This window comes from Pelophylax lessonae (genome assembly GCF_965119305.1).
Source record: "Pelophylax lessonae genome assembly, chromosome: 4".
In the NCBI taxonomy this organism is placed as follows: domain Eukaryota; kingdom Metazoa; phylum Chordata; class Amphibia; order Anura; family Ranidae; genus Pelophylax; species Pelophylax lessonae.
The window spans coordinates 555,309,438-555,322,165 of NC_138771.1; the positions used below are offsets into that span (position 1 = coordinate 555,309,438).

General features: G+C 41.8%; 1 protein-coding gene across 1 annotated transcript in view; it reads right to left on the reverse strand.

Annotated features, from left to right (window-relative positions):
• Positions 1 to 7,084: 7,084 nt before the first annotated feature.
• TCF7L1 (transcription factor 7 like 1) overlaps positions 7,085 to 12,728 on the reverse strand; it is an 85,779-nt gene continuing 80,135 nt past the window's right edge. The window contains exons 9-12 of the mRNA XM_082255089.1: positions 11,094 to 11,253; positions 9,815 to 9,922; positions 8,759 to 8,810; positions 7,085 to 7,650 (exon numbers count right to left, since the gene is read on the reverse strand). Coding sequence (XP_082111215.1) covers positions 7,232 to 7,650; positions 8,759 to 8,810; positions 9,815 to 9,922; positions 11,094 to 11,253 — 739 coding nt within the window. The 3' untranslated portion in view covers positions 7,085 to 7,231. The remainder of the gene's footprint in view (positions 7,651 to 8,758; positions 8,811 to 9,814; positions 9,923 to 11,093; positions 11,254 to 12,728) is intronic.

The window sequence follows — 12,728 nt, forward strand, 5'->3', positions numbered from 1 at the left end:
GCCAGTCAGCCAGCCACCCGCCCACCACAGGGTGCCAGAAAGCCAGCCACCCACCCACCCACCACAGGGTGCCAGACACCCACCACAGGGTGCCAGACAGCCAGCCACAGGCATTGTACCAGCAAGCAAGCCGGCCACTACAGGGTGCCAGCCAGCCAGCCACCCACAGGCCTTGTACCAGCCAGCCACCCACCCACCACAGGGTGCCAGGCAGCCAGTTTTTTTTAACACTATTTTAAATTTTAGTAGTGTCTTTCAAATTTCAATAAAGATGGATGCAGATAGAAAAAGTAAAAGTGTGATCTGGGACTATTTCTCATCTCCATCTCCAGTAAAGGAATAGTATGCAACACGTGCACAAACAATGTAAGCATGGGATCAGCAATTGCAAAAACCAAAAATATATCAAATCTTTGGGCCCATCTAAGAGTTCATCATGTTAAATTATATCATGCAGCACAGATAAAACACAAATCACAAGATGAAATCCCAGTATCTCAGGCAACAATAACCGATATGTTTCAGAAAAAAAACAGGTGGCTATATTCGGATGGAAGATCCCAACTGATGGACAGAGTAATCACAGAGATGATGGTCACTGATAGCCAGCCATTTACAATGGAGTCCGACTCTGGATTTAAGCGGTTGATGTCCATAGTTGAGCCAAGGTACACACTGAAGAGTGACAAGTATTATCAAACCGAAATGCTGGGAAAGATTCACCAAGGTCATTGAGAAAGTAAAGGCTATGCTGAAACCAGAGAATGCTGGCAACTCACTCTCATTCATGACTGCTGGTCAGGACCAATAATGAGGTGGCCCACCCTTTGCAGCTATAACAGCTCTAATTCTTCTGGGAAGGCTGTCCACAAGGTTTAGGAGTGTCTATGGGGATGTTTGACCATTCTTCCAGTAGAGCATTTGCGAGGTCAGGCAATAATGTTGGGGTAAAAGTCTGGCTCGCAGTCTCCGCTCTAATTCATCCTAAAGGTGTTCTGTCGGGTTGAGGTCAGAACTCTGTAAAGGCCAGTCAAGTTCCTCCACCCCAAACTCACTCATCTATGTCTTTACAGACCTTGCTTTGTGCACTGGTGGAGGGGGCATTATGGTGTGAGGTTGTTTTTCAGGGGTTTGGTCCCTTAGTTCCAGTGAAGGGATCGCTTAGGCCTCATGCACACTAGACCAGTGTTTTTCAATGCCGGTCCTCAGGGCACACTAACAGGCCAGGTTTGCAAGAAAACTGAAATACATCACAGGCGATATCATTTGCTGCTCAGTGACTGCAGTATTCTAGTCTGCATCTCTCCAAAGTAATACTTAAAATTTGCCTTGTTAGTGTGCCCTGAGGACCGGAGTTGAGAAACACTGCACTAGACGTTATTAAAAAAAAAAAAAGGCCCGTAGCATTAGCTGTAGAATGAGTTTTGCAGCGTATTTAACAAAACTTTACTCCCACAAAAGCTTATGGCTCAAAAAACGCTTATAAACACCAAATAGCCACATTTTTCATCTTATCAGAGTAATGCCTCATACACACGCAACAATTATCGGCCGACCGATCATCCGACTTTTGTCCAGAGTGGTGTTTTGTTGGTTGGAATGTGCCTAGACTGCACACAAATTCTCGGCCAACAAAAAATCTACTTCAGAAGTGATGTCATGTGCTGGTTTACTTTCCGTGTGTTTTTTCTTCTCCGAGCATGCCCAGTCTTGCTCATCAGATTTTTGTCTGCCGAAATCTGTACTGACTGACGGAAAATCGGCTGTTGTGTTGACGGCACAAAAAAATTTTATAGCCTGCACACCAGATTTTTTTCGGCCGAAAAGTCGGAGTCGGAAGCATCATAGTAACAAGCCGAAAATCGGCCGATTGGATGTTGGCTGAAAATTCACGGCCAATTATCAATGCGTGTGAACGGGGCTTTAGAGCATTTTTACAGCTGAAAGACTCCTCTTAAAACCCACTATTTCTGGGGGTTTTTTTCCAGCCAGAAAAACACCCCTGCCAAAAACCGCTGATAACAGTCTGTGTGTGCATGGACAGATAGCTGCAGAGTTTACTGGCTGCAGAAAAAAAATGCCTGAAACCAAAAACAGCAGCTGTAAAAAGAAAAAATATCTAGTGTGTATGAGGCCTTAAGGCGTCAGCATACCAAAACATTTTGGACAATTTCATGCTCCCAACTTTGTGGGAAGTTTGGGGATGGCCCCTTCCTGTTCCAACATGACTGCGCACCAGTGCACAAAGCAAGGATAAAAGACATGGAGGAGCGAGTTTGGGGTGCAGGAACTTGACTGGCCTGCACAGAGTCCTGACCTCAACCGGATAGAACATCTTTGGGATGAATTAGTGTGGATACTGCAAGCCAGACCTGCCCTCCATTGTGACATCAGGCACTGATAAGTGGAAATCTTTCCTGAGACAAACATGTAGGCTCCCACTGCTAACTCATTGGCTGTCATGATGACCCACTGGATTCAATATTTGGAGTCTGAACACAGATATGCCCTTATCTACAAACTTGTTCTGACTTTTATAAACTGAAAACCTGGGCCACATCAGTGACGCAAATTGTTAAAGCCAGAGGATCAACATAACAGTAAATCTAGTAATTTCAGAGGGTTCGCAATGGCAGCCTCCATATTTCTTTAATGGTTTGCCTTCTTTGGCCTGGTCCAAAATTCGACCTCTGTCATGGAAGATCTAGCCTTTTCTAAACCTGAAATTCAACATCAGCTTCTGCTCTATTTGAAAACTCATGTTGTGTGTATTAGGACACATTCTAAAAAAAAAAAAAAAAAAAAATAAAAAAAAAAATAAAAAAAACTTACCCATACACACAGCCACAAGGGCTTTGAAAAGAAAGCCTAGTGTAAAACTCCAAACCTGCCATACATCTGGCACCAGTTATAAGAGATTACACATCGGGGCGATAGGACATGTCAAATCACATGCCAAATTGCAGTCTATTGCCGGCAACAGCACTGTCCGTATCAGTGAGTCGCTGACTTTGCCACACCACACCAATTTCCAAAAGTAGTTTCTGCACTATTTTTGGTAACATCAGGGGGCGATAATAGACATCTGTGCATGAACCCACACCAATGTCTTTCAAATCGCCCCCAAACTCGCAATGAAGTGCAGGTTTGAAATGGTGCGAGTTCAGCTGAACGTGCCCGATTTCAAACCCGCCTCCAATGTGAACGAGGACCAAGAAGGGAAGTGAATCTCATGCTCAGGCAGCTCCACCATTTCCAGAATCTATCTGGGTATTTCATTATGTGGCTGAATGGAGCCATAGTGAGTATATGCTGCCATGAAAGTCACTTTAAAGCACATCTAAAAGTTAAAAATAAAGCAATAACCATTGTATGCTGCCATCTCAGCTGTACAAGGGGGATGCAGGATGGGAAACCTCCCCTTTTACATTTCATAGACTCCTACAGGTTTTCCCTCCAGAAGTCCCTTGTTACCATCGGTTTATCTTAAGGGAGATTTTTTTTTTTTTTACACTTGGTTATCTTTGTGAAATATCGTATTTGGTGCAGAGTATTGTATCTTTTTTCCACTTGATCACCTTCTGTAAATGTAATCTTGCTATAAACCATGTTTGCATGTGGTCTATGGAACACTTTGTTAAATAATTAGAAATAAATAAAATGTGAGTTTATTTTGTGAAGTAACTTTGCAGGTCTCTTCTTTCAGCAATATTTCCCCTTGCAATTTTTTTTTGCATATACCGCCTGTGCAGTGCATGCTTTTTTTCAAATATATTTATTTTCATTTTAATTCACTTAGAAAACAATTTTTTATCATCCAACATTTTCATTGTACAAAACCCCTCCCTAGCCCTCTTCCCCCCCCCCCCCCCCCCACACCTTTCTGCTATTTACCTTTTATTCCGGTGTCTCTATGCTCTTCATTCTGCCTCCTGCTCTCCCATAATTTCCATAAATTTAGTTCTTTTAAATTCAAGCCAACATTTCCATATATCAGCAAGTTTATCTCTTACTACAGCACAGATGTTCCATTTTTATATCTATAATCAACTTGTGTTTCTGCCAATATCGTGGAATTAAGCTTTTCACTGTGTTCATTAAAATGTGGTATCATAGAAGTTTTGTAATATTTTATTGGGTTCTCTGTGCTGTGCAATAAGCAGACCAACAGGTCTTCAGGCATTTCCAGGTTTGTAATCTCCTTGATCTGTAACACTTCTCTCCAATATTTCTTTGTTTTTGGGCATTCCCACCATATGGGGCCACATTGCCTTTTGTTTTACAACCTCACCAACAATTTGGCGATTTTCTGGTTTGATAATTATGTGCTATATCAGGTGTTCTATACCATCTAGCAAGGCATTTGTAATTCATTTCTATGGTGTATATCTACTGCAGAACTATGTACCATTTTTAGAATTTTTTTTTAATTATTGGTCATTCACACGTGCTCCCAATTCCTTTCCCCATTTTTCAATGTATGGAAGCATTTTTGGTTCAGCGAACATCAGTATCTTGTTGATCTGGGAAATGCTGTGTCTAGTATTTGTTGATCTACACAGCTGTTCTAAAAAGGTAAAATCAATTCTCACCCGATCTTATTGGTTGCGGCAACATTGCCATGAAATGCTTCAACTGAAAATACTGCCAGTCAATCGCCAAAAATTTTTTTGTGCTTCAGTTCAAATCCTGTAGTGTGAACATTTCCCCATCTTTCAACTGTGTATTTCTATCTTTTATCCACTCCCTAAATAATCTCCCCTTCCCTGGTGAAAAATAACTTGTTTCCCTCAGTGGGATTAATGGTGAATTAAACTTCCAATTTGCTTTTTGTGTGTAATAAACCCCAGATTTTTTTTTTTTAATACTGCCAGTGTCATTACATGTGAATTCTCTGTATTGTGGTGGAATCCAAACTGTGCAGTGCTTGCTTTCAGCATTTAAAGCCTAACTAAAAAGGCAAAAAAAAAAAAATAAATTCTCTTGGCTAGCGTAGAGAGGGATTAGATTACCATCGATTAACATTCACCCTCTCCATTTGTCCTGTTTACCATCATCAATGAAAGAAAACCCAGATTTTGGGTTGTCACCAGAAAAGTAATCTTCCAATGGGACACAGATGGCGAAAAAAGTCTGACAGGGGGTTATGACACTTTTTTTTTTTTAATTTTGTATAGAACAAGGAAGGTTTTGCCTATAGTTCTACTTTAAGTTGTGCTAAGAGGATGCAACTCCAACCATGCATACACAGAAGTTACAACAGTGGCCGAAGGAAGGCACTGGGCTGAAAAAAGTTCTTGAGAAGATGGCAGTGATGGAGGAAAAAGGATTCTAGTAGGCAAGTCTGCCACATGCAAGCATGTATGATATGGCAAGAGTTCTCACACTGCAGCCACTTTAAGTGAGAATCTGGATAGATTGGAGTCTGCCCCATCAATCAATTTAGCAATTACAGCTCCCCTTTAATTTTCTATACTGTAGTGTAGCTGTAAGAGGATCACCCCATATTTAGCTTTTATGTGCAGGGTTATGTTCACCCACACAACCCTGCACATAAAGCAAAAAATCTTAGTCTGCGCTCCAAACCAAAAAAGAAAAAACTAAAAAAACACGTATTTTAAAACACAATATATTTTCTATTTTGTTACAAAAAGTCAAATTTTTTTCAAGAGTTTTCTTTTCCATGAAACAAAAAAAAAAAAAAAATAATACATAATAAAACCGGAGATAAGACTGGAATGAAGAAAAAAGGGTGGAAAAATAACACACAAAACCTCAGAATAAGTGGGAGAAATAAAAGAAAAAAAAAAACATATATAGGTGAAATTAACCCAGGGAATGCCAGATAAAGACTGCAGCCTCCAGTCCAGGACCCAATGTGAACCCATCACCCTCGAGACTGCCATTCATTAGGATAATAAATACTCAGCCTAGAAATGAACAAGGATGTAGTGACATCAGAGAGAATTTATGCCGCATTTAATAAAATAAAAGTAAAACAAACACTTGGCTATTTGACCTGATGCAACTACTTCCTTGAAAAGTTTTAGGTTGCAATCTATGAAATGGTTATAGGGAACCTGTAAAGAAGGCTGATGGCTGTCACAGGTAAAGTTCCCATCCAGTGCTGGAGACAGCCACCGATGACTCCTGGAATAAAGTTTTAAGACAGGGCATAGTTTTACAGTTATCACAAAAAAATCGTGAAAAGCCTGCCCCGGATGTAGCACTGCTTCAGGAGTCAAACAATAGTGGTAGTCTTGCAGAGGATAGGCAACTTGGTTGATGCTAATAAAAAGGCCATCATGACAGGTTCCTTTTAAGACCACATAATGTCTGACCATGGATTGATCGCGTCATTTCTTACAGTGCCATTAGATCTCAGAATAGCAATGCCACCAATTTCTTCTAAATGAATAGGTCACATCTGAACAGTTATTGAAGACCACAAATTGACTGGATCAATGGCTGTGATTTCCATGGGAAGCTGCATTCTTTTCGATATTTGTCAAACCCACAAAATGGCTGCCTCCACAACATGGCAATGAGCGCACATTAAAAATTAGACCCGACTCTTAGAACATAAAAAAGACCCCCCTCCCCAATAAAAGCAAACATGCATAGCCCATGTTTCCCTACCTGGGCACATTTCTATGTACAATTTACATGGATTTTTTTTTCCTATTTACCCCATTTAAATTTTATTTAAAAAATACAGAAAAGGATTTAACAACAAGATCAGCAGAACCAACGGTAAAGCCGCCAGGTCAAATATTGACCAATAATCCGTGTGGGTCTGGTGTTTCTGGCCAAGTATGCGGTGTATTGGTTGTTGGAGAAGTACAGCCTGGGACAGTACCCTGGTCTGCCTGCACCATACCAGATAATCGTTAGCATCAACACTAGAAAATTCCCGTCAGTGGATTGTCCAATCATCAGTCATTTATAAAATAATTCATGTCCTGTAGGGCCAATGCAGTGAACTGTATGCATCAGTGCACAGTGATGTCCATATCCACAAAGCATTGTTCCATTTTTGTATGCATCAAAAAGGCAAGAATGACGGGGTCCCGGATGCAGGGCATTTTCTTTTTTATACACAAGTCAGTGCAGAACATCCATATCTGCAAAGCTGTATATGAAGGAGTGCAGAGCAGGGCATGTGCAGGTCTACAGGGACTACTTCCATCTGTGTGGGTCCTAGCTACCTGGGCCATAAAATCCTTTCAAGTCAGTCACTGGATTTGGTCACCAAAGACAGGGGTTGTGCCTGCAGCAGTGGTAAAGCTTGCAGGGCTGATGGGAAGACACCATGTGGAGACAGTATGGAGGATGTAAGCGGGATGGGACGGGAGAGTAGTGGAGATCCGACAGGAGATGGCAGGTGTCCTGACAGACTGGAGGACGGAGATTTGGAGGCCAGAAAGGCAGCGGAGTGGCTGAGTGACAACTGTGCTCTGGCTTCTGGCTTGGTGGTGAGTGAGAGTGGCTGAGCCTGCTCAGAGTGGGTAGCCGCTGGTGCTGCTGGAGAAGCGAGAGCAGCCGAAGGTGTTGCTGGGGAGTCCAGCATGCTACCATGGGAGGAGGCTGGGCTGTCACACGATTTATCCGCAGGAAGGTGAGGCACACATATCTTCTTGACTTTACAAGCTGTAATAGAAAAACAAAGTTACAATGCTTTACAGAATAGGCAAATTCACAGATTCTTTTTACAGCATAGTATACACCTAAAAATGAAAGCCTTGGAAAGAAATTGCAAGTCTAACAACATTTATTACAGGAAAAATGCCTACAGACATCAGGAAATGTTCACCAACCAAGCCCTTTATAGTAGTATCTGGATTGTTCCTGTCTGCAGGTTTTTCCCAATGGCACCAGACATTCCCTACCCAGGCAGTCCTTGGAAGACAAACTGTCAGATTGGTTTTGCTTAGCCAATCCCAATAGTTTTCCCCTAATCAGGTTTGTGGAAGGATCTTTCCTTAGAAAGATCATTCTGCCAAATGACTCTGCATTTACAGCCACCAATTAGGCTGGGTTCTCACATATGTGACTTGGATGTGGGTTTCCCGGCATCCAATCCGCATGACAGGCAAGTGTGACTGGCTCTCAAAGGAGCCAGTTCACACAGGCCCAGGGTGGCCGTGGTCCAGACAGAAGAAGGGACCAGGGGAGGGGTTTTCTGGTCCGATTAGGTGCAAATTCAGGCTAATTCAGGCTAAAATTCTGACCCCTATTCGCACCAGAGAAAATAATTATCTCCTGTTAATAGCCTGTCTTGGATCTGATGTGGTATCAGGAAGGTTTCTCTATCATACATTTCCAAGTCTTGATTGCAACTCCTTTATGGGACAATTTAGGATACCAAAGGCTGTAAAGTACTGCCCACAATCAAATGATGGAGCGGTCACCCAAGTAATGCTCTGTGATACTACCTTCCAGTTGCTACGTCTCCTGTTGTGTGCTTTCAGCTTGGATGTGCTGTCAGTGACAACAGCAATCTCAGTCCTTTTGGCTGTCATACACAAGGGAGGCCTTTACAGGGAAATGACATGCATAAAACAAAGGGAGACGTGTAATATTTGAGGAAGATTGTGGCTTATTTGTTGGGGGAAGAGGTTTACACGTCTTTTTATTGTTGCTATGTCAATCACCACATCACAAGGATGGTATGACTTGTCCCTCCATGGGCTACATTAGTGAAGGAGGTTTAGAAGACAATCCCTACAACACGCACTCTTAAGATAACTGCATTTACCTTCTGATTCTGGCGACTGCTGCTTTTCTCTCTTCCGCTTCTTTCTTTTTCCCTGAAAGATGGAAAGCCCAGATAAATGAACATCGGTTATGTGTCTTTTGTTACCAAAACAATACACGTGTGATTACAGTAGAGCTGTACACTGCTCAAGCAGCACACAATTTATATCGCCATCAAAAGATGACAAATAATAATCAACTGTTTTTGCTGAATTCATGCTTAAAGTGAAATCTACCAAACCTAAAAGTGCCCAGGGTAATAATTTCAAAGGGCAACATCCTTATAGTATCGTTCTTTGGTTAAATTCCTGGAACACATGAAGCCCATTGGATTCTAGACTCAGGATGTACGCAACACGCCTCTTTAGACCAAGATTAAAAAGGGAAAACTCCAGGCAAAGCAGATAAATACACTTGATCAGTTACATTTATGGTTGTTTTACCCGCCAAATGATTTTCATTTCTGTCCATCCAGTCCTAACATTCACATAACAGCGCTGTCTAGCAGGACAAGGGACCTGGATCTTCTCTGCTTCCGTAATACTTTCAGGTCTTGTAACCCCCCCCCCCCCCCAGCTAATGGTTGGACAGTTAAGGAGAAGCAGCAAACTGATGAGCTTATCTGGCTTTCTGCTTTCTACTCCCATAAGCATGTCCCTTTTAAAAACATGAGCCCAACTGAATGGCTCCTTGTGCTGCTTCTTATCCCATTCTCTATTATAATATAATATATATACACACACACACACACACACACACACACACACACACACACACACACCTCCCTCAGTCTATCCAAAATGGGGGGGGGGGGTTGTGCCTATAGTTCTGCTCTAATCTTCATGGCCTCTCTAATCTCAGAGCTGAAGAGCCTGTAATTGATAGTCTATGAGGCTGAAGCTTACATTTAATTTACAGCAAATGAATAGATTGGTTCTCTACTCTGAATTATATTTATATTATATTCTTCTTTGAACTACAAAAGCATTTAGAGATAATCGTCCAAAGATATTGAAAGTACAATCCAAAAGTCAGATGTGTGGTATAGTACACTTACATAGTTATCTCTTGCAGACCACGTTGGATAAAGCTGAGAGTGAAGCTGCCTCTCTTTTCTTGCCAGCTCATAGTACTTTGCCTGTTCTTCTCGAGATAAGGAGTGCCACTGTGGAGAAAGGACAGTCAGACCTGCATTTAAAACTTTCTATTCTCCAAAACACACATTCAAAATTTGAAGCAAAACTTCCTGCACTTCAAAGTGCTACAGGCTGTTCATGTCTTGTTCCCATCGTGACCCCCACACAAATTCCATGCTTTGCTGCCCATGACTGGGGTAGTCTGGACAAACTGCAACTGCATCACAACATGGGAACGGAAAAAGGACGGGGCCGCCTTGCTGGAGAGCCAAGCTGCGCTTCCAGTATGGAGGCCTTACTATCCATAATGGCAGCAACATAAGCTTTGTCTCTGTACACACTTGCCCCTTAATACTTGCTCCCTAGTATCATTTGCAAAGCAGCCAGCCAGTTTCATGTGGCCCTCGCATGCAGAGGGAGGGATTGAAGTGAGATGTAAACAGCACCAATTCCTGCACACTCTGCATAGCAAACCCGGAAAACCCTGCACTCTGTAGCACTCCGTATATAGTGCACCCCTGGACTCTGTAGGTAGTGAATCCCTGAATTTCACACTCCCTAGTATTTATTGCCCCTTACGATCATCACTTTGCAATTTATCCACACCCATAGTTTGATGTGGTTCTTGGGGGTGGGGGGAGCGCGTGGTTGAGCTCCTGCACCTATTTTTAGAAAAAAAGCCCTGCATATATTTATATAGTTTATAGTTTTACAGATACAACTGTCCCTTTGAGGACAACCATAATGCTAATGCGGTCCATAAATGAGAGTTTGACACCCCTGCTATACATCATGCCCTAAAGGGACAGGATATTTTTTTAAATGGTTACAACCATTTTAAGTGCAGCTCTATGCCACAAGTCTTTTGGCTCTGAGGAAGTGGCCAAGTCCCTCAAAACGCATTAGCCTTCCAGACTTGTATTGGTCCTCTGTGCGATTTGATGTGCTGTAAAGACATACAGGACTCTTGGCAGCCTGAACCTGAATTTGCTCTGAAAAACTTGTACACATGTTGGTTTGGGAGCATAGAATACATTTCTTGATTTTAGCAATAATAATAATAATAATAATAATAATAATAATAATAATAATAATAATTTCAAGGATATCCGAGGAGAATGCACTAGGCTGGGGCGCCCTCTGTTTTATTGTTACACATTAAAATTGGGCTGATTTTTTTTTTTTTCTTTTAAAACTCACCCGGCGGCCAAGGATCTGGTTGATGGCAGCACTCTCTTTGAGGGTGCATTCCGCAACCACCTTTGCTCGCATCTCTTTCATGTACAGCATGAAGGCATTCAAAGGCTTTTTAATATGTGGCTTCCTCTCCTCTTCTTTCTTAACTGAAACTGGTGGCTTCCTGCAAGGAAAAACGGAGTGTCAAAATGTATTTCCCATCAATAAAATTTCAGCTCTACCCAAGGGTGTCAGTCACAATACAAAAAAAAAAAAAAAAAAAAAAAAAAAAAAAAAAGTCCCTGTCCTGCAATATAAGATGCATAAAAATTAAGGGATCCAGCTATACCACAATGACAGGTGTGTTACAAAGTGTTGGGAGGAACAAGCAACAAAAGCAATGTTACTGTAAGGAAATCCCACCAATGAGTGTTTAATAGAACATATATCAGTACCCATCCATAACAAAAATTCAAGATTTGGGCAGCGTAGGCCTTAAATCAGTATTAAACCCCAAAAATCAATAGACTGCAGCTTACCAATGCTTAATGGCTGCAGTTATTTTTTTCTTTTAGACCCCCACCCCTTCCCAGACTTGGGCCTCATGCACACTGGACATTCTAAAAATGCCAGTAGCTTTGTAGCGAGTTTTTCAGCGGCTTTCAGCTTTTTTGCATTGGCGTTTTTAGCTAAAAATCCCCTCTGCTACTTTAGTAACTCCCACAATGTAATGCTTGCCATAATATTTTAGGGGCAGGGAGCAAAAAAAAAAAAAAAAAAAAAAAGGGGGTAATCCAACATTTTTGTTCAAATGTGATGCAATTTGAGTCATACAAAAAATACATGGCTCAAATTTCATTGCACAGACATCACAAGTGATGTGCACAGGAATGCGGTGCTTTTTTGGTGCAAATCACATGCGGTGTTCAGAAAGCACCAGTGTGAACCCAGGCTATGTTCCATGAACGACACCTCGAAACAGAACCAAGGCTTAAAAAAAGAAATGGAATAAAAAAACGGAAAAAAACCCGCCAGTTAGCAGCGTTTGATGTGTTTGTGTTTATCGATGTTAGCGCGTTTTTACAGCTGAAAAACGCCACTCAAAACCCACTCGTTTTCGTGGGTTGCTGTAAAAACGTCCAGTGTGCATGAGGCCCAATATTCACCCAGAGATCTGGACAGTAACACTTCCTGTATTAGGCTGTCTCCACTCATGGAGACACCCTTGGACAGCAGCCATCAAATCTTAGAATTGGTAAGGTGCAATACAATACATTTTGTTATCGGCTTAAACAAAAAAAAAAAAAAAAAAAAGTGTGTGCGCTACTGAGCTTCTCTCAAACTGTAGAATCTCTATACCTAATTCCCTACTGTACATCTTTAAAGTAGATGTAAACCCCATTCATGAAATCTGACCTGGGCAGATATCTGTAGTGCTTACTTATCGCTCTCCAAAGCCCTAACCCTGTGTCTTTCTGCTGCTTCATTCCTCTGTTATCAGCATGATAACATCTGAAAAGTTCCCTGACATAGGAGATCAAAGCAGCTGGAAATTTGTGTCCAGGAGGTAACTTCGAGACCGATAAGCACAGAGCTTGTCAGAGGAGGACTAGGCCAGGGGGCAGGTGGGCAATTGCTTACTGGGCCACTCTGATGCCC